The 27,267-nt window shown below is 41.3% G+C and overlaps 1 protein-coding gene across 2 annotated transcripts; it reads left to right on the top strand.

Annotated features, from left to right (window-relative positions):
- The first annotated feature begins 543 nt into the window (after positions 1-543).
- On the top strand, positions 544-27,058 carry LOC148402191 (adenylate cyclase type 6-like). Of its 2 annotated transcripts, none has more exons than XM_088368013.1 (24): positions 544-761; positions 3,313-3,561; positions 3,652-4,582; positions 16,336-16,485; positions 16,896-17,017; positions 17,566-17,677; positions 18,330-18,457; positions 18,526-18,684; positions 18,772-18,913; positions 19,307-19,435; positions 19,515-19,543; positions 19,622-19,769; positions 19,862-19,959; positions 20,664-20,751; positions 20,840-20,956; positions 21,044-21,202; positions 21,331-21,506; positions 21,753-21,779; positions 21,867-21,896; positions 21,983-22,115; positions 22,831-23,094; positions 23,163-23,367; positions 23,459-23,583; positions 24,435-27,058. In XM_088368013.1, exons 2-24 carry the CDS (start codon positions 3,542-3,544, stop codon positions 24,561-24,563), a joined length of 3,621 nt encoding a protein of 1,206 aa, XP_088224139.1. In that variant the 5' UTR covers positions 544-761; positions 3,313-3,541; the 3' UTR covers positions 24,564-27,058. The 2 variants fall into 2 exon arrangements, with proteins under 2 accessions (XP_088224139.1, XP_088224143.1); XM_088368017.1 differs by lacking the exon at positions 544-761 and adding an exon at positions 1,861-1,995.
- Positions 27,059-27,267: the final 209 nt, after the last annotated feature.

The following is a 27,267-nucleotide window of genomic DNA, read 5'->3' as shown; positions in this document are numbered from 1 at the left end:
ACAGGTGAGGACGGATCACTGCAGACACCATTTTCACCAATAGAGGGAGTGCCGCCTTCCTAAATGCGAGCGCACTGGGCAAAGGCGCGCATGGCTGAGGACAGCTGCGCCAACTAGGCAAAGTTTGACCCATTTACACCAAATAATAGGGAGATGGTTTTTCAAAATAAGAGCTTCCATTACGACGAGGCCAATCTTGCACCGTATACCTTAGTGAAATGTAATTTCATATACCAATTAGCTGGCACTATACGGTTACACAGAGACATTCATTTGCTCATGTGAGCAAATTTTCTCTAAATGAAAATATACGCTTGTTGTTTTTGTCACGGTGATGTGGAAGAAATAAAGAGATTCAGAATTAGCGCCCCCCCTCCAGCCCCAAAAAATAGAAAAGTGAATTTCCAGCTCTAGTTAAAATTTGTTGACCAGAAAGTGTAAGCATAATTTTAGCGAGGGCTAGATCGGTCTGAGGACAGGGAACACCACGCTCGAGTTTTATTTTATAAGAAACACACGGAAGTGTGGTTCGTCTCCTTCGTATTGCCTCCCTCGCCTTGACAGTGGTGCTCGGAGCCCGAGAGGGTCAGGGGGGAGGAGATGCAAGGGAGTGGAGCAAGACGATTCCAGGAGGCGAAACACAGGGTGACCACTTCAGCGGCACCGTCCGTGGACAGCTAGCCCCACCAATGGTCCTCCACCCTGAACGCTCCCTCCGACTCCGAATTGGCTTGTCCGCTGCGGTCGCGGAGATGATCACGGTGAGTCTGCGTCTTGCTCCCATGTCAGCTGTCGCTTGCTCACACAATGACAAACCGACATGTGCAGTACATGTCAAACACACGATCCCGTAGCTGTTGCACGGAACCGCTTGGCGACCCTCCGTCAAAGTGGAGTGAATGACATAGCTGGAGGCCGCCATTCTGCTGCTGCTTGTTGGCAAAGGAGACGCGGCGGGTGCATGTTTTGCACTCAGACGATAAGAACCCGCGGTCTCTGTGTGGACGTTCGGGCTGTTGTGTTTCTTGTTGTCACTCATCATAGACGCGCGGCTACAGATGTATTTGAATAAAACTTCCCCCCCCCCCCTCACACACACACGCACACACGCACACACACTGGACGTCGCTTCCAGTGCAGTTTGTAGACGATCAAGAACGAATTGATGCTGAGGAATGTGCAGGTAGCATTTGCATGTACGTGTCGCTGGTAATAAACGATTTCGAGGATGCGCTTGGATAGAAAAGGCTTAAATGGCTGCGCGCGGCGTGTCTGTGTCGGTCCACTGGCCCGCTGGACGAATGGTCCCCGCTATGGTTGTCACATAGGCCACGCTGTTATGTAACAAGAAGCCTACGCTGTTTGAATGCGGTCCCGCACAACACGGCCTGCGCGTGGCCTTTTTCCCTCTCTTCCATTTACATCACATCATTCCTTTTTGACTCGGGCAGAATGAAACATTTATTTCCCCGTAGATCGCGTGATTTTTTTTTTTTTTTTTTTGTAACATCTGGACGAGAGCAAAAGATGCGCAGCCCGCTTTGGGTATCACGTCGAAAAACTGCTTGATGAATGACTTTGTTTCTGTGTGTGTAGGGGGGTATGGGAGTTAGCGCCAATGTAGCGGCAGTCCGGTTAAAAATGGCCCCTGTGGGATAGTCAGCCCCACGCCCTCTCTTATAACCCACCCCGCCCACCTCCCGAGCGACCTCCGTGCTCACAGCGACCACCGCGACGCGAGTGGGTCCACGCCGGTCGACCTTGTGCAGGGGAGAGGAGGGACGAAGCCGGCGAGGGTGGAAAGGAGGAGGGGGTGTCTCCTTGAATCTGGTCGATGGAGGAGGAGGAGGCGGCGGAGGGGGAGCTTGGACGTGCCAGAGAAGGCGCAGGCAGGCAAGATGTAGCGAGGAAATGCTATTTTTGCTTCATCAACACAGCATGCTCCCCCCTGGTTCAAAATGCAGGTCTGCAAGCCTGATATCATCAGTAATCCAGGTGCTAAAACGACGGATGTTTTCTATGGCAGTGCAAAGTGGACCCACTGCGCCTACTGCAGAAATAGGACGACACAAACTCACGATACACACATTTGAAATGACAAATTTACAAAAATTGTATCCATGAAATATTTAGACATTTTCTGTGGAAACTTTGCATTCCCCCTTGTGCTTGATTGGGACTCAGATGAAAACCACAATGAGTCGTTGATGGAGAACATCTTTGCTACGCGAATGAAGAATTGACATTTTCGTTTGTTTGTATGTTTATTGAACATCTAAACAAGTAATGGCATTGAAAGTCAAACTGGACTCTGGAGCGTTTTGTGATTTTAAGGATGTGCGGCAGGGCCCTCATATCCAGTTTCGCCATGGTGAATATTATCTCTGATTGTGATATTCATCTTGACAGAGTCCTGTTGTCCAGTGGCATTTATCTGTATTTATTACTCACTCATTCTTTATCATTAGTTTTGATAGTAAACTACAATTGCAAAATTCTTTCAAAGTGCTTTACCAAAAGGAGTGCCTTATTTTGCAAGGGATGACAATTGTGTTGGTTCATCTCTAATGTATAGAGCACAGGTGTCAAACTCAAGGCCCGGGGGCCAGATACGGCCTGCCACATCATTTTATGTGGCCCGCAAAGACAAATTGTGAATCGAATTCAGGTGTCATTACTCAAATTGCAAATTGTCTTTACTTATAATAATATCTTTTTTTAAAATATTTGACCAGTTTTTACTCGTCTGATTTGAAAATGAGTTATTTGTCAGTTTGTTTTGTAGCTTTTACTGTATATGATACGAGGTGCTCATACATTTATTTGGGTTGGCAGTCACAATGGCCCTCCGAAAGAAGCTATGACTACAATGCGGCCTGCGAAAAAAAATGAGTTTGACAACTTTGGTATAGAGCAAATCATCCATTTAGTATTTTTTTTCCAAAAATGACCGTGAAAAATAATTGAAACAAATTTTCTTCAATAGTACAAATGGTGTAGAAAAATATGAAATAACTCACTGTGCCTTAAGTGTTTTATCAGGTTATGCTCAAAATAGTAAACCGATTACCTCCTCGAGAAACACGGAGACAGCTCCAAATGTCAACATAAATCTGATGATTCGATGCTCAGTGGGGGTCAGCAGTACAGTAAATAAATTGTTTGACTGGATTGATAGATTGGTCCATCTTCTGATCAGATTGCTGATCAGATATCCTTTAAATAATCCTAATCATGTAAAGTCGTAGCCAGTCACATGTTTGAGTAACTCTTTGTTTCTGTTTGTGTACTTTATTTAAATGTGTCCTTTAGAGCCTGAGAAAACCGTGGAGGTAGACTTGACAGCAGGGAACGGTTCGCTCGCAAACCTCTGTGCTTTGTCACCCGTCTCGTCATCGGGCATCGACACCCGCAGCTTTGTGGCACACATCCTGGCCCCATCCGGTCACTCTCAGCCCTGTAGCGTGGCTCCGAGAACCCACTCACCCCTTCGAAACTTTGTATAAATGAGTGAGCCGGCTGCCAAGGAAAGGGCGGGGACATGTACCAGAACCCCAACAGGTGAGATGCTAAAGCACTCCAGCATGACCTGGAGATGTCCGCATTTGTCCACATTTTGACCTGTTTGTGTCACTCACTCTGTTGGAACAGAATGTCCTGGTTCAGTGGTTTCCTAGTCGCCAGAGTGGATGACCGTAAGACCGCGTGGGGGGAGCGCAATGGCAAGAAGTCCAAACGGAGGGGAGGCTCATCTCTCTGCAACCCACGTTACATGAGCTGTCTGCGGGATCCAGATGCTATGGAGCCTCCTTCCGGGGCCCCCCTCCACCAGCCTCACCGTGGAGGGATGGCGGGGGCCATGGGGGGCGGGGGCAACTTTGGCGCCCGTTGCGGATGGCAGGAGGACCACTACGGAAAGAGAGCCGTGCCACTTAGGGAAGGGGTGGGGCTGAAATCCGTGGACTTGGACTTTGAGGACGGGGAGCTGAGGAGCCGGAAAGGCGGGTGCAACGGAGGAGGTGGCGACATAGGAGACGACGGCGCCAACGGCGTGGTGACAGCTGCCGACTGCTGGCTCAGGGTGGTGCGGGTATTCCAATCGAAAAAGTTCCAGTCCCGCAAACTGGAGCGCCTTTACCAGCGATACTTCTTCAGGCTCAACCAGAGCTCTTTGACCATGTTGATGGGGGTCCTCGTGATTGTGTGCGGGATCATGCTGACCTTCCACTGTGTCCACGCCGCCCCTCACGTGGCCTATTCGTCCGCCTTGTCGGTGGCAATGGCGCTTTTCATGGCTCTCATGGTGGTGTGCAACCGTAACGGCTTCCATCAGGACTACATGTGGATGGTCAGTTACCTGGTCATTGGCGTCTTGGTGTCAGTCCAAGTGTTTGGGGTGCTCATGGTGGCACCCCGCAGCGCATCAGAGGGCATCTGGTGGTCTGTGTTTTTCATCTACATCATCTACACCCTCTTGCCTGTGAGGATGAGGGCGGCGGTGCTGAGCGGAGCTGTCCTGTCCATCATACACGTGGTCACCACCTGGCAGATCAACCAGGAGGACAAATTCCTTTGGAAACAGGTAAGGAAGCTTCACACCCGACTGGTTACGCTGCTTGCTTTGCTCATCTTGGTTGGTGCGTGGTAAACAGGACACAAAATAGGTTGACAGTTGGAGATATTTTTTTAAGTTCCTCGGTTGTTCTTCAAGACCTTCCATACTAAGGTGTTGGGAATGAAATGTTTCAGAGCACGTGTGAAAAATGAAAAACATTTTAACTTAGAGCACACAAAACAAAGAGGAACAAGCCAGGAGGACATTTAAGCTACTATAGTAGTCCAATATTGACTCAGCAGCACATTTGATGTCACCCTGCCATTTCAAGTGGAAAATTTACAGGGATGTGTAGTGCAATCAATCAAGTGCTTAAATGATAAAGAAATCCACCAATTGTGTGGAATTAATTGCTTACTCATAACATTTTGAACCATTCATTCATTCATCATCCAAACTGCTTATTTTGCTACTAAATGAAGTGTACTACTTGGCTGTAACCAGCAGAGGAGCTGTTGATTGAGTCTCAAGAACAACAAATCATCTATAGGAGGATCAATTTCTCGTTAAAAATGAAATATTATATAACTCTGGCATCAAACTAGGATCTTCACAACATTTAGAGTGAGATTAAAAACATTAATTTATTAATTTTTTTTAAAATTTATTTTAAAATACATACATAGAGGCGTGGTGTTTAATCGACAACTAATAAATTGTTAAATCAATAATTATTTTAATATTGTTTATTAATCAATTAATCGGAATTTTATCCTCCTCTGAATTTTAGCCTTTCAGCAGTATATATTCTCAGACTTATGTAGTCCTCCATTAAATCAAACATAATATTTGTGTTTTTATTTTTTTCAGAATCAGACATTTGGCACTGTTTGCTAAATTTGATATTACTTTGGAGAGCAGTAATCAACATTTTTGCCTATTTTGTCTGTTACAGACCAAATCTCTAATAGAATCCTAAGTAAATAAAATTTTGTATATTTTTTGCAATAAAATCAGTTTTCTGAGTAAGGGTTAGAAATTAAAACACTTGTAAAAAAATCAAATCAACAACATAATCAAAACTGATAGTTGTAGCCCTAAATTGTTTTTTTAATGCACATACATGCACAAAACATACATATGTAATTGTCCGTTTCAAATCTGACCACAATATTTATTATGGGCTAATATTGTGTGAAGAGACATTGTTGCAAAATGTCTTCCATGTTTATCACCACGTCACATCCGCGAACTGACACGGACTGAGTGGCTTTGTTCGGACAGCGTGTTGTTTGTGCGTCACGCCAAGGGCCCGGGGGCTCGCTGAAGGTCAGCCGGCCGAGTGAAGCTGCCTCGGCTGGACGGCTCTGTGCTTGCCAGTGGGAGAGTACTATGATATTAAGCAGGGTCACTCAGGTCTCTGTGTCCACACACAAGAGTTGCTTTGTGCATTTCCCCAATAGGAAGGCTCATGGTGAGGACGAGAGAAGTTGGGTTGGGGGTTACAGTACGATGGATCTGTCATGGATTTTCAATACCACTTGTTTCTTTCAAACTGATACCAGTACGAGTCCTCAACTCAATATGCTGAAATAAGGCTGGTCGTGGTAGTTGCCCATCCCTACTTTTATAGCTATAAAAAGAAATGAATATCCATCTTAACTGTGATGTTTGGCAGTCTTTAAATGAAGGAAAGCCACGTGAAGCGCATTCGTGGGAACGCTGCAATTAGAGGGTACACATCCGGCACACAATATACGCTAGTGCAATCCATCAACCCCTTCAACAATGTTTGCCTTCGTTAAGAGAATGAATGCTGTGAGATAACTGCGGCTCAGCGATGCCGCCTGTGTCCGATGAGGCACAGTTTTACAGTGTCATTAATCACCGCTTCTCACTTGGGTGTATTTCCTCTTCCTCCACTTACTCATTAACCCCACTGGGTTTGTTTCTGTCAGTGGTGATGGTTCCAGATACCTCATTTTTCTTCTTTTTTTGCTTTCTGCACTTTAAAACAAAAGGACTTCTAAGAAGGAAAGCTTTGTTAATGTTGTGATTCAGAAGTGCGGTTATGCTGATGCAAAGTTTGTGTCATGCAATGACAACCATGTATTATAACAAATGAAAAAAGCATCGTATTAATACATAATGGTATTTTTTTCGAGGATTAAGTCTGAAATATTTCTGTCACGTAATGTCAGAATTTCATTACAGTTATAAAAGTTCATTTTTTTAGCTAGCGTATTTGAACAATACAGTGATCCCTCGCTACTTTGCGTTTCGTTTGTCGCGGCTTCACTACATCGCGAATTTTTTTTCAAAATTAAAAAAACATTTAAAAGTCAAAATAAAACTTCTAAATTGAAGAAACATGTGTCTCATCTTTAGGACAATGTAGTATTGCTCCAAATGTTTGTTTACATTCCTTTAGAAGTCCGTTTTTTGCTTGTTAGCAGAATTATGAATTAGCATATTTCCGCTAACTCGTTAGCCTGCCCAGTACTTCTTGTTGGTGACCGTACTTCGCGGATTTCACTTATCGTGGATGGTTTTTGGAACCAATTATCCGCGATAAACGAGGGATTACTGTACCTCTGAGGCAGTGGCGTGCAAAGTTGAGGGCCGAAGGGGCAGTGGCCCCTGAAATCCACCTGTGGGGTTGGTTCATAGCTCAAGGAATGTCTCATCTGATTAAAAAAAAAAAAAAATTTAGTCTGAATTACAAACAAAATGTGTTCCTTTAGCCATACTCAATTCCTCTTGCGAATTTCATCCAAATCTATTAGACTGGCTGTTTATGTGTTAACTGGCTTTTGGAAATAATGGCACAGGATTTTTAATTTTTTACATTGATGACTGGTATTACAAGGTTGGCTCTTGAAATGGAACCTCCTAAATTCCTGTCAACAGTCAAACCCATTTACTGATGACCTATATTGCGATCGGCTTTGGCTACTTTTGGCGAGTTTAGCCCTCTTTGTTTAACTTGAGAGGCTTGGACATGCATATAATCGACCAAACATGCACCCACTTGTAACAATGACGTATCGAGTTCATCATTCTGCTCGTTTTTCGGATCCTCACCCTTCACATCTGAAACAAATTAGCCAGTGTTGTGCAGTTCTTACACACCCAGCACGTACTGTACTACACACACACATATTACAGTTGAAAAACAACATAGCTATGTGTAGAGATATGAGTTAAGATTCTGTTTTTTAACGAGAATTGGAGTACTTGGTTAATATTTAGATTCCAAAGAGGACCTAGAATGAATCATTGTGGTGCACAATTTGGGACCAAGAAATATAATTTGGTTAATTCACACACACAAGGCAAATGTGAATCTTATCTTGGAAATGATTCAATTCGGTTATTTTCAAGAACAGGTGAGGTGACATTTGCTTCTAACGTAATGCATAGTTATTTCTGTGATTCACCTATAAGTATGCTGTTTGGAAAAGCTTCTTAGTCGGAAAAGCTCGTATTGCAAACTTATTTCCAAGAATCAGAAAATTTTAGTGGGTGCTTCATTTGAGAAACAATATTTTCCTGTAGCCTGTGTTTGTTTTGTAGCGCAAAACAATGGATGCTTTGTCACAAAGCTGCTGTTGATGAAAAGAGCCTGAGAGATTTGCTATAAACAAAGAAACAAAGTCATTGGCATTTCAAGCTAACCGTTGGGTCACATGGAGCTTTTTTTTGTTAGAGGAACAGGCAAGTCACTCTCTTCCCCTTTTTTGTCTTTACACACAAACCACACATGGGTCAGTCCCAAAAAAGTGTCTTGTGGGATGGGTCATTTTTACGTTGGATATTTTTCTCTTTCGTTGATTCTCCTTCCATGTTTAATGGATATTAAAATCCCTTGGTCTTCGCAATTACAAATGTGCTTTTACTTTGTGGCCACAATCCCATTTATGTTTGTTTCAACCTCTGTGTGCATGTCTTGCATGTCATTCTTGGCCTAGTCTTGCCCATGTAAAAAATAGCAGATCAATGTGTTACAAATTACAAAACAGGTTTAGCTACACTTTTGTTGACTCTGTGTCAAGATACATATGTAGTATTGGCTTCATTGATGAAAGTTCCCGCCCTGCTTGGGGGACATCATTCCACTAGTCTCACAGACTTTGGGAGAAGATACGCAATGTTTCTAAGAGTCTGCTTGTCGATGTGGGGGCGACAAATGATATCTTACTGCTATCAGGATGGGAATGTGCAAGTCAGCAATTGCACACTTGCAATCTGATATCTTAATGTGATGTGGATTATTGTATTACAGTAATCCTTCGTTTATCGCGGATAATTGGTTCCAAAAACCACCTGCGATAAGTGAAATCCGCGAAGTACGGTCACCAACAAGAAGTACTGGGCAGGCTAACTAGTTAGCGGAAAAATGCTAATTCGCGATCGTGCTAACACACGAAAACGGACTTCTAAAGGAATGTAAACGAACATTTGGAGCAATACTACACTGTCCTAAAGGTTAGACACATGTTTCCTCAATTTAGAAGTTTTATTTTGACTTTTAAATGTTTTTTTAATTTGGACAAAAATCCGCGATGTAGTGAAGCCGCGATAAACGAAACGCGAAGTAGCGAGGGATCACTGTATTCTACATGTGCAGAATGAAAACATCTGATTTGGTCGTGTTTCTAACTTTTACCTGCTTTATTTTTTAGTTAGTTTGTTTCAGAAGAAAACTTACAACACTGATAAGATAGAACTTGATTAATATTGAATTCTATTGTGAGCTTTCATTTTAATTTTAATGCTCACGTAGTGGAAGACTCAGGAATAGCAGATGGAGTTTGAGTTTTATTAATCACTGACAAGTTGGAATTGTGAAAAGCTGCTTAATATGTTTCAAGAAATTTAAACAAAGTCAAGTGTCAACCTTGTGCTATTCAAAATTGACGGCAATATTATCCCTTTTACTGCAAATCTCCAAATATCGCTTATCAGTCTCCTTACAAAATATGTCTGCAAAAAAAAATTCCACAATGTTGTTTGCTTAGTTTTAAAAAAGCCGACTCGAATGATTAAACTTTTAAAATGAAACGTTACACTTTCTCAATCCCATCAGCTGTTCACAGCCTCACAGATGCAAGTGGTGTGAAAATGTGCCCGTGTGCATTATGCATCAAGATGGGAGTCTTAGCAGATCCCAGCGGAGCAAGTGTCAATCTGTGATCACCTGTGCAAAGCTACAGCTGTACAATAAGCTTCTAAGGTGGGCGGGAGGACTCAGCAAGAATCTGACATTCTCCGCACGCAATTCCTCCACTGGCTGCATGATAAATAATTTGTGCGTTTAACGTGGCAACAGCATTTTAACTAGGAGACCTTTCACGGGTACGTACACATGGCTCACAACTATGATCTTTGCTGCTGATGCAAATCACATCACAGCTTGTCTTAACTTAGAGAGATTATAGTGCAGACAACATAAGAGGTCTCGACTACAACTACTACGGCGACCATATATACATATCTATCTATCTATCTATCTATCTATCTATCTATCTATCTATCTATCTATCTATCTATCTATCTATCTATCTATCTATCTATCTATCTATCTATCTATCTATCTATCTATCTATCTATCTATCTATCTATATATATATATATATATACATATATAGACACACACACATTTCACACACATACCATGGCTGCTAGTCAGTGAGCCAATAAGTAGTCTGGAAATGAAGTACCAGTTCAGCATCACTTCTGAGAATGATGGGGAATAAACAGCATTGCTAAGTGTCTCCCTCTGCGCTTGTGCTCTGTTGGTCCAGCGGTTGCCATGGAAACAGGTATGACTCAAGCTGCCGAGACCTAGTTCATTCGACTGGTTTGGTCATTGTCATTTCCACTCCTTCCAGGAAAAAAAGACAAACAAATGAGTTCATAAATTATATTTTCCAAACATATTCCCGCTTTTCACTTTGAATACAGAAGGCCAAAAACGTGCGAGCGAGGGCTCTGAGCTTGTCTGCTGTTTTGCTACCCCCACTGTTGTCGTAATGAGACGGTCCATAATTAAACATGGGTCATATGAGTAGGGGTTGTCAGGAGTCAAGAAAGACAGAACCACACACTGGATGTTAGTTAAAGCTTATCTTTGGTAGGCACGTGTTTTAACCTCAATGCCGTGCAAACCTTCAAAATGCAAGTTTTCTTTACATGAAATCCTTTCTCAAGCTTTTTGTTTGATAAGGCTTTTTACGTTTTTGCCCAGTATATTTTGCAGTTCTTTAAATGAAAGCAAATTGGTAAGTCCAGTGACAGAACACTTTAGTAGTCACACTCTCTCCACAGAAGTCACACCGGCATGATTGCCAAGTGAAATATGTGGTGAAGACTTTGGCACTACCAGGACCCTCAGCATGTCCCTGCTCAAATATACAGAAGCATAGCTGAGAAGGACAGATTCTCATTTAAAAAGGAACAAGATTTTGCCAATTTATGTCAATTTAAATTACTCACTCGCTGTACCGGTATTTACGATAAGCATCTGTAAAGTATTCTTGAGCCTTTTGCCAAGGTTTCATAATGTTTCCCATGTCCCAAGGAAGGAAAGGAAAAAAAAACACAAGGAGAATGATGTGAATATAAAACACATTTTGGTAAAAAACAAACAGAATTTGATTTTTATTAACAATATAGCTGCTTTCAAAACATGCAATGCAAAACTACACTAAACACACACACAGTCAAATTAAAGCGCAACTAAATACTATAGTTGGAACATCTTTTGAAAATTTTAATGATCAGTTTTTGGATTTATAAGTCATAATTTTTTACTCCCCAACTTTTTGCAGCTGAAGCAGGCACAAACACCCTGCAGCTGTAGTCAGTGTGAAGGCGGGGCCTGGCTTGTTATCGAGTGCGGTTCTGGTCATTTGTGATAAGGCTTAGCGAGCGCCGCTTGTAGACACGAGGCCGGGGCTGCGTACACAAACCCGGCAGATGCTTGGCACACTCAGTGTGTTCACCAAGGATCATGTGACACAAGTGTGCATGGGGAGGAGGTGGGGAATCCAATGAATGAAATGAAAGGATATTGAATTAAGTAACCTCTCAAGCAAAGATAAGTTGCAACCTGCTCAAGCCCGGTTGGAGCGCTGTCATTGTGTTTGGGCTTCTGTGGTGTGGTATACAGGGCCTGATCTAACACAGATGTTCAAAAGAGTTCCAGATGCTTCTCAAAGGCATCTGGTCAGAAAGTCAAAGTTCTTATTGCTTCACACATTTTTTACATATCAGTAGGGCTGTCAACATCCAATCGTTTTGGACTCAATTATTCTGTCGATTAATCGAATAACCGGATACACTTATTTGGGTTAGAGTGTATTTAAAAAATGTTTTTCCCCCCTGATTACTGTATATTAACCAATTATTTGGTATTATTTTAGTGATTTAAAAAAAACAACTAAACAACAATGATGCAATATCACACAAGAAGGATTGGATTGATGGTCATTGTTTTCCAAATCCCAAAATAAAAGCAGATGTTTGCAATGTCGTATTTTGATTAAACCCAAAAGAAAAGTCAGCTTTCTTGGACTTTAGAAATCAGAGAAATTAGTTTTGAAGCCTGAAATCAGATGATTTGGGACATTCTTTGGTTAGTAATGGCTCTAAATGATTACTGATTATTGAAATATAAGTCGATTAATCTAAAAATCGATTTGCTGTCCATTAATCTGTGAATTTTGGCACTTCTACCTCTCAGCATGAAAAAATTGCACGAGCTTCGTTTCACTTTGCTTAGATTTTTTTAATGTGAATTGTCTTGTTGTGGAGCTTACAAATGACAAACAATTTTAAAAACTCCCTAATATGATTGGAGATTTATGGAGACATCACTGCTTTTACACTTTGGCTGCATTGGACACTTTTTCTCTGATGTTTTTTCTAAAACATGGTTGGTAGTTTGCTGAAGTTTGTCATCTTTTACAGAGTTTGATTTTCGATGTGTTGATTTGAAATTCTGACACACTGCTTGAGTTAATCGCTTAAGGTGCTCACGCAATACGGACAAAGTTATGACTGGACAAGTTGCATTTAAGCTTGAATTTGAAAAGCTAATGCAACATGATTTGATTTAATATGTGCTTTCCCAAAAACTTGAGAAAGTAGACAAGAGCTAGGTGATTAATCCATTGTCAGTTTATTGCTTGGTGAGTTTTTTTTTTAGCAGTATCGATTTGAGAAAAGTGGTATCGGACATCCCAATTTGCATCCAAAGTGGAAGACAAAATTCTTGTGATGGTGCTAATGACTGGCGGTGGCTACGGTAACATCATGGGAAACATTTGTTTTCAGCCAAGTGGAAAAGCAGTGCCAACATTTATAAGCAGCCAGTGTGGAATGCTGCTCTAATGAGCCCATGCGAGTCATCAGTGGCCTTTTCTCCTTGGATGGTCCCACCGGCCCTGAACCCAGGTGGGGGTGCTGCGGCTCTTTAGAGGAAAGCCGTGGAATGTGGGTGATAGTTGCTAAGTGAAAGCTGCGCAGCCTGGATGATAATTCACAGTTTTCGTGGGTGTGAGTCTCGGACCAACACTGTGCAGAACCTCGCGCAGGACTGCGAAAAATACGCACGCATGGAGCGAATGAGAATTGCACTTGAAATCAGCACCGCGGCCCCCCTCGCTCATGCTGTGGAGATCTTCAATGACTCTGCTGTGTGAGCGCCGCTTCGAAAAGGGACATCGCAGGAGACGGAGAGCAGGTCTACTAAGATAAACCATGTGATGGATTTATCCTCGCGGATGCAACAAAAGGAAGTGTTTTATTAGATGCAGCGTGCACATCCTGCAGCTTCATTTATTGGGATGTTCACCCCAGAGATGTATTTTGAATGGAGAGACATTCAACTTCTTATCTTCCGTCCTCTGATCAGCATTAGCAGGAATGTTTTTTTTTTTTCTTTATGAGCACTGTTAATGTTTTTCCTATGTGCCAATATATTTTTTATTTTTTTTTCCATTTTCTAAAACATGGATTGATTGATTGATTGATTGATTGATTGATTTCATTTCAACTGCAAGTGCCAAAAGTGTGCCAGGCCGGAACTTGTGGCAGTACAACAATAACAACAACAAATTAAACACCCTGTATGACACAAGTGTAACTCCAACCAGATGGGTGAACAAGTAAGGGAAAGGGAAAAGACCCAATCAAAATACCAATGTGTTTTTAAAAATTATGTTTTGACAGATGTTAGTTATTTCACCAGACAACTATAGCGCACAAAAACAATTGGAGTTGATCATTTATTGAGTCACTGCCTAATATGATGGAGGCTTTTTATGAAAAAAAAAAAAACCCAACAACATTTTAATCTATATTTCATCTATGCTGCTTGTCCTTTTTATGTAGATGAGAACATCTCTTACATAATGCCATTTTGATATGCGGGGATTAGGATGTGGTCCTGTCCTGACTGGTCAGCCGGCTGGCTGTACTCGGTGGAAATAACGTCTGCCATCGCAACATGGAACTATGTCATTACTGATCTATTTTCACCTTGTGAAATAAACATAACCCAAACGGTGCTGCGTGACGACGGTAATGGGTCAGTGGCGTGATTAAAATGGTATCGGCCCAAAGTGATGTGTGAGCGCAGGTGCACAGGCGCCGCAGCACTCGCAGAGACAAGTAGCAGGTAAACGCTACTAAGCTCCTGAAGAGGTGGAGTGCTGTTGCGTAAACACGAGAGCTTCTTGTGTACTCTGCAAATGCACAAGCCCTTAGCCTCTTGAGAAAAGCAAGCAATTAGCACACGGCACATGAGAAGCATGTGGGGTGAATCTCATCACATCAAATAGCGCTTAGCCTATCAGAAGGAAAACATTTTTTTTCAAGTCTTTACCTGTGCACTTTAAGACCAACTTACCTGTCACTGCAGACAAACATCATGCAGCGCTTTTGGTGTCCTGGCTGGTTTTTTGCTTGAATAGCAAGTGAAATGTAAACAGAAGTGAGCGCCCGGGGCCATCTGCCTCATGTCACCGTGGCCTAAATCTGTCCGCTGCAGATATCACTCACTCACACACTTCTTTTTTTCTGTCTTCTTCCTTCCTCATCCTGCTTATTGCCACTTGATGTCTTCAACTTCATCATTTATATTCACTTTTTTTTTTTACCCCATGCCCTTCTCCACTAGCTGTTGTATGGAGTCAACTTTATTTTACAGTCACTTCACTGGTTACAGTGTTTGTCTTGTGATACCTTTTCTTCGCAAGGTAATAAAATGTCATCCTGTTTGGCTAGAATGTTTGTTTAACAAAAGTTGTAATCTTCCTTACATGTAAAACCACGAATGATTTGTCCAAATTTTGACCTTTTTTAAAAAAAATTTATTATGGCTCGTTTGCTAATGAGGGTTTGACAGATTATTCATCATCCATTTTTGGTACCGTTCATTCTCACCTGTGTCCTTTATTACAACACTAAAGACATAAAATGCAATAAAAAACATATTAATATATGTTTTAAGTACAGTTCAGTTTTATTTAACTTTTAAGTACAATTATATGTTAATGTTTTAAAAATGTATTGAAGTAGAGTTTTATTTAACTTACATGGACAATACGTTTTAATTGATTCATTCAGTGCATTTTTCATTTCCTACATTATAATGTCAAAAAATAAAACAAATAACAAAAAATCCCCAAATTTAAGTGAATCGTTCAACTGTAGCTTACAGTAATCACTATACTTTTCAAACTAAAACCAAAGTCATGGTTTTGCCATGACTACGTTCGTATTCTAACTATAATTATTATTCTATTCATTATCGGGTACTAGAGAGCTGACTATTTTTTTTTTCCGTGGTGCGGGTGTTTACAGTAGAGGAACTCCTTCTCTTGATTATTCTACAAGTATTTATAATAAGATCTGTTTTCATCTTTATTTGTGTACGTGTGTAGCGCTTTTAGCCTTTGTGTGTTCCCCTCTCTACCCAGGAGATGTCAGTGTGAAACCTTTTCAAATCACAATAGTGTTTATTTTCCTACAAAAGAATAGTCGGATTCTGGCCTGTTTCCACTTTCCCTTTCAGTTGACACAATCCAGTCCAATGTAGCTGGTCTTCTTATTAATGTTTGATACAGGATGTATTTTCTCCATCTTGCTTCCTTGGCGTCCAGCCCCCAAAGCCCCCGACACCCCCCTCCGCTTTATCAGTGTCCAAATGTCACGTTCACTCTGCAAACATGAAGATGTTCAAAGGAAGTGACGGACGGGTCAATAGCAATTCCCACGATGAAATGGAAACTTGAACACCAGGCCACATAATATCACAGACGACACCATATTTTCACCGTTTGTTTTTGTCACACAACGTGTTTTTTTTTTTCATGGAATTGACTAAATCCCACAAAAAAAATTAATATGTCTTTGTCGACTTTATTTATTATGGAGTGCAAATTATCAGACTTTTTACAGTTACATGTAGAAAGCCCATGCAGATATGAATGAACATTGAAGACATAATAAGAACAGGAATAAATTACAATTTCAAATGGGCGTAACCTAAAAAAAACAGGATTACAAATTTAGAGCAGGGTAAATGTGTCACCAGTTAATGTTTTGTTCCATGTTATTAGGAAAATGTAATTAATGACAGCATAATATTTGGTAAATTACCTCTGGTGTAAATGTTCGGAATCCCTCCCAACAGCTTAGAAAAAGAATGCAACTGCACTCTTTCACAATGTTTTTCAAACATAATCCTCCAACCACACTCTTCTTGATAGGTGAGTGCAAACGTCCTTATTTTCCTGTGCACCAACATCATTGGAATCTGCACCCACTACCCTGCTGAGGTTTCCCAGAGACAAGCCTTCCAAGAGACTCGAGGATACATCCAGGCCAGACTGCATCTGCAGAGGGAGAATCAGCAACAGGTACTATAACATCGGCGGGAATGTGTGACATTTTCTTCTTCATCATCTTATTGTGGTTCAGCATTTCTTATTTTTTTCCCATTTTTTTTAAATGTTGAACAACCATCAAAAGTCAACTACTCAAAACTGCCATCGTACACTCAAGCCTATTCATCCCTGCATGTTGAATGCTTTATTCTTGAATACTCCATTCTTTTTATCAAGTACAAAACGACCTTGTAAATATCAGGTAAAATTCAAGCGAGTTTATTTTCATTCTACTGCATTCACACCTTTACTGCATTGCGTCTTTGCACACTTTTAAACTATAAATTAACTCTCTTAATCTTGCGACACACTCATACTGATCATAGATAGCCAGAAAGTGATGCACTCTGCTTTTTTTTTTTTTTTTTTTGCATGTTTCCCAGGAACGTCTGTTGCTCTCAGTGCTGCCAAGGCATGTTGCCATGGAGATGAAGGCTGACATCAACGCCAAGAAGGAAGACATGATGTTTCATAAGATCTATATCCAGAAACACGACAATGTCAGGTCAGTCTGGACACACAATGTCACACACTTTATTCTCATTTTACTCAATTGATTTAAAATTTCCACTCCGGTGGTTTCATGTATGATGGTGTTAGCTGCAGCATGTGGATAACGATGATGAATAACAAGGTCACAACATAGTATTCGCATATATACACACACACACACACACAGTCAGACACAGGTTAGTGTGGCTTGGTGGAGTGCAGCCTAATTAACACTAGTGAGGGAATACTTAATCACCAGCAGCCAAGGAAAGATAATCCCCAAAGATTAAGAACCTCGCCGCACATTCAATTACAGCACTCAGCCAACACAAGGAGCAAATTTACTATCTGAAACAAACTTATTCTTCATCCTGAAATGTAATTCTGTCATGTGCATTGATTGGATGTGATTTGATTTTCACCCTCAATAGTCCAAGCTAGTATGTGGCTGACTAAAGTGATGTTAGAGTAGAAACACTCGTGCTACATGGATGGTTGGATGTTTTGCTACTCACCAAAGCAAAATGTTATCAATAAAACTCTTGCTTGTGTCCTTCTCAGTATTCTCTTTGCCGACATTGAGGGTTTTACCAGCCTGGCCTCCCAGTGCACGGCTCAGGAATTGGTCATGACACTCAATGAGCTCTTTGCCCGCTTCGACAAACTAGCCTCGGTAATGCTCCGCACTCACCTGTCTTATTTTGACACATGTTTTTGTCAAGGGATAGTTTGAGGTAATAAATAGATGTAATGGAAAGCAAACTGATTTTAGATTTTAAAATTATACTACTGCTCTAATCATCAAAAGGTTTATGTCTTGAATACATTAAAGAAATGCTTATGGATTATAAACCCAGTCGGGCTCTGAGGTCTGCAGACTAGTGAGTTCAACTCAAACATGGTGGAGCAGCATTTCGCTGTTATGCTGCATGAAAATGCAATAGGCTTCCAATAGGCTGTGAAGACAGCCCCAAGTGTAAAAAGTAATTATGATCTTATCATCTTCTCCATTATAATGTTCATTAACATAGTATAACAAGAAATATTTATTTTATTACCTCACAAATGTAACATTAGAAACTCCTGCATAATGTCGTAAAATTTAATACAAGACTTGGGTTGAAATTCTGCATTTTACCAAATATTATATTACATTGTGTATGTATATATATTAAAAATAATATCAACAGTTTGAAACTATAAATGGTAAAAAAAACAAAAAAAACATGATGACGCACATTTTTGTGTTTAAAAAAAGAAAGTAAAGCAGGTAGATGCTTCTGAGTAAATTTTGTTTCTTCTATTGTGCCCCATCACTTCTTCAGGAGAACCACTGTCTGCGTATTAAAATTTTGGGTGATTGTTACTACTGTGTGTCTGGGCTCCCCGAACCCCGTGCGGACCATGCCCACTGCTGCGTTGAGATGGGCGTGGACATGATTGAGGCCATCTCGTAAGTAGAACGCCAAAATGAAACACTTTGTCTTGCAGTGGGGAAATATCACACCATTGTGTCTTCAGGTTAGTGCGCGAGGTAACGGGAGTCAACGTCAACATGCGTGTCGGCATACACAGCGGCCGCGTCCACTGCGGCGTTCTGGGACTCCGGAAGTGGCAGTTTGACGTATGGTCAAACGACGTTACGCTGGCCAATCACATGGAAGCGGGAGGCAAAGCAGGGTGGGCAGAATTCGCACACCTTTTGACAGCAAGCGTGGACTCAAGTTCGGTTATTATGGGATACCTGATCCTTATGTCGCCATGTAGACGGATCCACATCACCAAGGCCACCCTGCAATATCTCAATGGAGATTACGAAGTGGAGCCAGGCTTCGGAGGCGAGCGGAACGCTTACCTGAAGGAGAACAGCATCGAGACCTTCCTGGTCCTCGGTTGCAGCCAAAAGCGGGTCAATGAGGATTTTTTTTTTTTTTTTAACATGTCAGCATTTATTTCAGCCCAAAGCATTTTACAATAATACACAATGAGATAAACAATCTCAATCCTTATTTCATATCGTAATCAATAAGGAAATACAAGAACGATAAAGAGTAATGGCTAAAACGGAGTGGGAAGAAGAAAATTCCGACTTCTTTCTCATTAATATTGTTCCAACAAGCTTTTACCATAAAAAGACAAGCATCACTTCCTAAGTCAATGAGATACTAGAACAAGTCAGTAAGAAGATGCCAAAAAAACAAGTTTTGATCTTGAACTGAGAAACACTTATGACAATTATGTCTTGCGCTGCTCTCAGCATGAGAGCAGTTGGTAAAGCCCTCATGTTTTTTTCTCCGAACAGAAGGAAGAAAAGGCGATGATGGCTAAGATGCAGAGGACGAGAGCCAACTCCAACGAGGGACTGATGCCACGCTGGGTCCCTGACAGAACTTTCTCCAGGACCAAAGACTCGAAAGTATTCAGACAAATGGTGAGTTTCCACCAACAGTGTGGACAGAGCTAGGACAGATGTGTTATGGTTTCTGAAGTACCGACTTTGTCTTCTTCAGGGCATTGATGAAACCTCCAGTAAAGACAAGTAAGACGTCTTACAAACACGTGGTGAACTGTTTGCATCCCTTTTTCTTATTCTTCTTACCATCTGTTCCTTTTTCAGCCGCTGTGTTCAAGAGACAATGAATCCGGAGGATGAGGTGGATGAATTCCTGGGACGCGCTATTGATGCTCGCAGCATCGACCAGCTAAGAAAAGACCATGTTAAAAAGTTCCTACTCACCTTTCAAACCTCGAGTTTGGAAAAGAAGGTCTGAGACGATTATTTTTTTTTTTAAACATCACCGGATGCTGTATAAAGCTCACCTCCGCTTACCTTTTTTTTTTCTCTTCACTTTTTCAGTATTCCAAGAAAGTGGATGATCGTTTTGGTGGCTACGTGGCTTGCACGCTACTAGTATTTTGCTTCATATCCTTCATACAGATTGTTATTTTTCCACAGTGAGTAGCTTACACATACTCTGAATGTATACTATATGTTAATTCTGGAAAGAAAAAATAAATAAATCTCTAGCCTTGTTTAATTCCATGCACTTAACTCAGAGAGGCGCAATGGAGTATAGGGAATTGAGGCCAAGAGGAAACTTCCTAAAATAAACTTTCAGTACAGTATAATTTAACTGCACTCCCATCCATCTTAGTCCAGGTTTACAAAAATATTTTTCTTGACATTAGTTATCAGTTTCTTTTTTTTTCTTCAAAAGGAAACTAAACTCATTTTTGTTTGATATGGTAGACTTTCTATTGACGAAATGTACACAGACTGCAGAGTGAGGGAGTGACTGAAAGTCTAAAAAAACTGTCTCGCCTCCACAAATGTCACTCTTTACACACACTGTACTGTTGCCAGAACATTTATCCCCCTTCACACAATTTGTACCAGCAGGAGAACATAGTACTTCTATGACTAACATTTAATTGACACAATTTTTTTTTCTCAAATCAAATACAAATGTTTGAGTGGTGTTTGTCGAATAACTAAAGATGATTGACAGCTTTCACAATAATAATAATAATTAAGTAGTGGCCTTCACTTTAATGATGCGTGTGATGCAATGAAACGATGAATGTGTCTTCTCCACTGTTGAGTAAATAAGCAGAGAAATAATCCTCAATGTTTTCTCAAACTCTACTCTTTCTTGCAGCACTCCGGTCATGCTGGGAATTTACATCAGTATCTTCATCATCCTGGCCAACATCCTTTTCATCTGTGCCATATATTCTTGCATTAAGGTAGAAGAGCTTGTAAAAAAAAAAAAAAAAGGCAATTTTTCTCCACTGTGGATTTGAGGTGACACGATTCCTTTGGTTTGTCTCGCAGCTCTTTCCTGCTGCAATGCAGACAGTTTCAAAGAAGATTGTCCAGTCTCGCACCAACAGCACTCTCGTTGGAGTGTTCACAATTATCCTCGTCTTCATTTCTGCCTTCGTCAACATGGTACGATCCAAATCGCTTCCTACATATACTACACACACACAATAAATCAAACGGCACTGGAAGCATTTGTCTTTGGCTTTGTTATAGTTTGCATGTGACACCAAGAGCTTAGTGGAGTGTGTTGCGGAGAAGTCCAACACATCTGCAGCCATGGTGACGCCCTGTGTGATCCGCCGATTGAATGTGTCTGTTGAAGGAGGTCTGGAGATCTGTCCCAGTCAAGGCCCCTCCTGCCCCTTTCCCGAGGTGAGTGGTGACTCCATGGCGAGTCCGTCGTGCACCTCCAATTAACCGCTTTGGTTCTAGCGAGTGAGCAAATGTCACATTTGCATTTGCGAGCTCCGTAGTTGAAGATGCTCTTCTGTTTGCGGCAGTACTTCAGCTACAGTGTGCTGCTGACGCTGCTGGCCTGCTCAGTGTTCCTGCAGATCAGCAGCATTGGCAAGTTGGCTCTGATGCTGCTCATCCAGCTCACATTCCTGCTGCTGGTCGAGTGGCCACAAGTAGCACTGTTCGACAATGCAGACCTCTTTGTCACCTCCAATGCCATGTAAGTGCCACATGAGGGCCTCTCCTGGGAAGACCAGGATGGGGTTTCATTATTTTGTTCCAATTGTTCCTCAAATTTCATTTTCATGGTTCAAGGCAAAATTCATTCATTTTAAAACTCAACGCGGGTAGTGGTGGGGTTACCCGTACTACGCACGTCAATCAAGAACTTCTTGCAAGTCACTCATTTCTCGTAGAAGATATCATTTTTCGGATTTCTAATATTGTTTTTCTCTTGTCGTTGTAGTGATCTAAATGAAACAAATACTCAGTGGTAAGCAATAACATTTGAATATTAATGAAATTGTACTTTTTTTCTTAAAACTATTCAAGACCTAATTTCCTTGTGTTTGTAAAATAGGTCCAGTTTCAATGAAACTACAAACCAGTGGTGAGATGCCTCAGCTCCATTTTGCATTTCTATCAATTGTCAGCGTAATCTCCCGCCTTCTTACATGTCGTCCGTCCTCTTTGCAGCCCATTTGTTGTGACCAAAGTGTCCCTGAGGGTCATGACGCCAGTGATCCTCACAGTCTTTGTACTGGCACTGTACCTGCACGCGCAGCAGGTCGAATCGACTGCACGCCTCGACTTCCTGTGGAAATTACAGGTATCTTCTGTGCCCACAAGAGGGCGCTATGCTAAAACTTTAAGCTACGTGTTGCTGAGCTGATTATTTGAATCAGGTTTGCTGGAGGAGAGAAACTTTTAAAATATACAGTATAGCGGCTCCCGAAGCCTCTAAACAATTACTCGACCATTAAAATAGATGTCAGTTAATTTGATAATTGATTGGTTATCAATGAATCGATTAATTCAGACACGTCTAGGTTGAAATGATCATTTTATGGTAATTTGAGGCCAGTTTCTGTGTTCTTTCTTAGATTAACGTGTCCCAGACATTTTGTCCCACTGGAACAAAACTAGAACCACACGTAGCTAATAGACAGTTATATTTGTTGATTCCTCAAAGAACGTAAAAGCTTGGCCCCACAAAGTCAGAACTGGACAAAATGTTTTTGTGTGATGAAGGTCTTACCCTTGAGATTCATAGGTGGTCCTGATGTTCTGATTTCCTTCAAGCCCAAAGTACTCACATCTAGTCCTCCGCCTGGCAAATTTATCCCATGTCCCTCATGGGTATGGGGGGTCCTGATCTCAGCTTTAATTTGTTTTTATTTCACCACACACTATTGACATGACAGATTTGTTTTTATTTCACCACACACTATTGACATGACAGATTAGTTTTGCAAGCGTGCTCAAAACACGCAAATCAGAAACATTCAAAATAAATGTCACTAATAAAGAACCTTCCCTTTCAGGCCACTGAAGAAAAGGAGGAGATGGAGGAACTCCAAGCCTACAACCGTCGCCTCCTCCACAATATTCTGCCTAAAGACGTAGCTGCTCACTTCTTGGCACGTGAGCGGCGGAACGATGAGCTCTACTACCAATCCTGCGAGTGCGTGGCTGTCATGTTTGCCTCCATCAGCAATTTCTCAGAGTTCTACGTAGAACTGGAGGCCAACAATGAGGGGGTGGAGTGTCTACGTCTGCTCAATGAGATCATCGCTGACTTTGATGAGGTACGAATATCGGCGAGGCTGCAGTGACACGACAGATTTCACCTCTTTTGTGGGTCGTTTATCGGCAGATTATCAGTGAGGAGAAATACAGGCAGCTGGAGAAGATCAAGACCATTGGCTCCACTTACATGGCCGCCTCCGGCCTCAATGACTCCACCTATGACAAAGAAGGTCGAACCCACATTACAGCTCTGGCCGACTACGCCATGAGACTGAGGGAGCAGATGAAATACATCAATGAGCATTCCTTCAACAACTTCCAGATGAAGATAGGTAACGAGATGAGATGTGTCTTTTTTTTTCGCTCTCTCCAACATAGCAAAAAATGGGTTGTGCACTCTTTTTTTCCCCCTTCAATATCCAGGTCTGAACATTGGACCAGTTGTAGCAGGAGTCATTGGTGCACGGAAGCCTCAATATGACATTTGGGGAAACACTGTCAATGTGGCCAGCCGAATGGACAGCACAGGTGTTCCGGACTGCATACAGGTTGGTTGCATGCCTCTGCTTGTCATCTCCTCACTCTGGATTGGCTTTAGCCCACATCTGACGTGAATGAGGACAAGGCCCAAAACATCTAGCAATTTTGCTAATCAAGCTCTATATTTGAGGAGAAACTTGTTAATTTTCAAGAGGATCCTCAACATGAGGAAGTTGACGTTGGGTCTGAGTGTTTAGGCCATTGGGTTCAAAAGTTGAAAAAGACAAAAGACGTCCTCCACATTGAAAATGAGTGGGAGGGGTTGCTGTACCTCATACCCCCAGCAGAAGGCGCACTCCCTGTAGGATTGGTGTTAGTATTTGGATTTCTGACAGTCAATAGTTTATAATATTCGATCGTAAATATAGTGTTAAAACAGAAAAAGTGTGACGTCAACATGAACGCTATGAGGGAAATATTATAGTCAGTAAATAGTAAATATTGTTATTATATAATAATGTAAATATTTCAGTATTACCGTATTATCATGACATTACAGTACTATCTTAGAGACATTTCTAATATAATTTTTAATTCCCTAAATGTACCTTGTGCATAGCGGCAAACTGTAATTCATTGTCTAGAAACACTTTAAATGGGACAATTTAAAACAAATACTTAGCAAAGCAAGTTTTTAACAGTTACTTTATTTGAACAACGAGCCTTTTTGCATGCAACAATAATAAAGTCGGACCAGGAATAAGGCAGCTAGTAGCTTTGATGCTAATGTGAATTGCACGAGACATTGACGGCCAACACTGTTCACATTTTCATCATCTATCTAACACAATAATGAACAAAAGTTCATTTAAAGTTGACAAAAGTTTCAGCTTCATGTCTTGTCTTGTGCCGTTCTCAGGTAACAACAGACCTCCACCAGGTGCTGGCAAGTAAAGGCTATGTGCTGGAGTGTCGCGGGGTGGTTAAGGTCAAAGGTAAAGGGGAAATGACAACCTACTTCCTCAATGACGGGCCACCCAACAGTTAGCAGCCACGGCAACAGCAGGTTGCTATACTGCAGGGACACAGCACCGCTGAGTGAGCACTCACTGGGTGAGCAAATGGCTGAACCAACCACAAACGCCATCACTTGAATCCCAAGCCAGGAGGGGGAAAGTGTACGACAAAACATGTCCTTGAAGAGAGGAAAAAAATGTCTCACGTGACAGCCTTTGCGGCACAACTAAAAGGACAGCCGTTTTATTTTCTCATGTCGAGCCTCTGTCGGGCTTCTTGAAAGATGCAAAGTCTGTTTATTTAAAATCAACGCCTTTTAGCCTGTGTCAAAAAGAAGATGTGATGCTGTACATAAGGCTACATTCTTTTACTTTGTTTTGGTTTTTACATGAATTAAGAAGAGGTACTATAGTATTTTAGTTCCGGATCAATTATTTATTTCAATTTCAAATGTATCGTGCAAAAGGTCCTTTATGAAAAAGTGTGACTACATAAAGTGCGTGCACAAATATCCAGTTTACCACACGGTAATAAGTGTGTACGTACATGCATATTTGTGTAGGAATATAACGATAAATTGAGGAGGACTATATTGACCAAAGACTAAAGTATTTACTAAAAGCAAGGCAAGACATGTTTTGTGATATGGTCTGGCAAACGTCAGCAACGATCGCCGCCTGTTTGCTCGGCCTGAACCTTTTTTTCTTCTTGCCCAGCTACTGGCGGTAAAGACTGCTTTATTGTTTTCATAAAATATATTAAAAAAAAAGTATTTATTTTTTGTCTGTCGTTCTGGCAGCAAAGCGCATTAAGTCTAAATTATCATTGTGCCCTCGACCTTTAGATGACGGAGGATGTTTTTAAAGATGGCTCTATTTTCAATTTTTTATTTGTGCTCTTTGAGGAGCGCAAGTAGCTTCAGCTTCGAGTTCAAGCTCCTGTTTCACAACATCATTGGTTGCTTTTTCCAGAGTTGGAGCCGATTATGTCAACCTCTCTTTCCCCTTTTTTGGAGGTTTGATTTTTGATGCAAACGCGGGAACTTTGCTAGCGAGCAGTCGCGAAGGAATCGGGGAGAGAAGTTTGGATTTTGGCGCAGCCTGATTGAAAAACGAGAAGAATGAAAGAAGTATATCTTGTTTTGACTGAATACTGTGCTTTGTAATCCTGGAGGGGCATAACTATTTTCACTGTGAGGTTTTTATTCTGCAGCAAAACTGCTTTCTTGCCAAACATAATCGCTTTGAAGCATGTCTTATTGTGCTATCTTCAGTTCATTTTGCTTTGGGGAATTTCTACCACTTCTGTATCCATCATTTGTATATTCTTAATGTTATGATGATGATGATTAATTATATCGCTTATTCTGATGATTCCATTCCAGTGAAAGGATCAAAGACCAGCACGCTTTCTTGTTAAACGCCAGTGGTAAAGCTCAAGCTCACGGAAAGCAACCGCTCAACATGCAGCCAATGAATTTTGCTTTTTCGACCTAATATACGACGCGGTATTTCCGCTGGCCATTGGTGCGATCATGTACGGCAAGTCATAACTTGCTGGCTGGTGTGTGCTCACATATAGTGAACAGATTTTTGAAGGATTCACTGTGCTTCTTGATTATTTTCTTTTTTTTATGACACTCCCGCAGTATTGTAAATCTCAGCCAGGCTTTGAAGTGATGTCTCCTTTCCACGACTTAGCAGAGAACAGAAGATACCTATATTTCATGGTATTATACCACTATGTGGTGAGTGGACGGGGGGATTGGAGGCTGCACATATTTCTTTCAGGATAAAAATTCTTCAGTTCACGTATTATTTTCCCAGTCCTTCAGAAACAGTTGTGCTGTCGGCTGAGTTTGATTGCCTTAAGTTAATATAAGACATTTATTAGAATGACACTATATTGGAACTGTGCCTGCTGGCCCTTTCTGGACTGCTGATGGAGAGAAAAGAAAAAGGGCTTGTTGAGAATATTCTCCGTGCAACAGCTCATCGCCCATGTTTTTTTTTTTTTTTGGGGCCACAAGCGAAAGCCCTGACTCGACTTTTGCCACACCAACAGCGACAAAAAGTTTGGACTAAAGCCAGCTCGTGCAGCCATGTGCTTTCAGTCCCTGCTTTGTCGCTCATCAGGTGTTGCACGAGTGCCGGAAGACAGCAACGTAATGGGGAACACCAACTAAAGTGTGACCAATAAAGAGTGGGTCATCGAAGCAAATAGATTGGACAAGCGTTTATAAAAATGTGCATTGTACGTATGTATTTATTTCTATTGGCTGTCCACGGACTTCTGTTCATTGTTAACTCTTGGGATGTTTTGCGGAAGCAGGAGAAGAATATTCTCCCCACACAACTGAAACAGTATTTTTGCTCAGGCCTGATAAATAACCTTCCGTACTTGTTTGGTTTTATTTGTGGTTTTCCTGAGTGGGAGTGGGCGTGTTTTGCGCCACATGACAAGAGTTGAGGACTATGACAAAGAGAAAAATAAAATTCCCCCTTGAAGAAAGAAAATTAAAACAGGGATCAATGGCTCATTTGTATGTTTTTTTTACTGATAAGTGCTACATAAATGAAGTGGTGGGAAATGTAAGGACATTTTAGGCCAGATAACTACATGGTTTAAGAATTAGTATATACCAATAAAAGGTGCCGTATTTGACAGTGCATTATATGAGTAGTTACAGTCCCTACGTGATTTACCGGTTTGGCAGCTTTTGCTGTACTGAACCG

This window comes from Syngnathus floridae, chromosome 2, assembly GCF_059516105.1.
Source record: "Syngnathus floridae isolate MCC-2025c chromosome 2, RoL_Sflo_1.0, whole genome shotgun sequence".
NCBI lineage: Eukaryota > Metazoa > Chordata > Actinopteri > Syngnathiformes > Syngnathidae > Syngnathus > Syngnathus floridae.
The sequence above is the reverse complement of the archived record's forward strand: the minus strand, read 5'-3'. Positions and strand labels throughout refer to the sequence as shown.

What these genes read in the sequence shown, in the direction of transcription:
- LOC148402191 (XM_088368013.1), top strand. Translation starts at nt 3,542, where the DNA reads ATGTACCAGAACCCCAACAG. An exon ending in CGAAAGTATTCAGACAAATG is followed by an intron (nt 19,436 to 19,514) that starts GTGAGTTTCCAC and finishes TGTCTTCTTCAG; the next exon opens with GGCATTGATGAAACCTCCAG. An exon ending in CAGATTGTTATTTTTCCACA is followed by an intron (nt 19,960 to 20,663) that starts GTGAGTAGCTTA and finishes TCTTTCTTGCAG; the next exon opens with CACTCCGGTCATGCTGGGAA.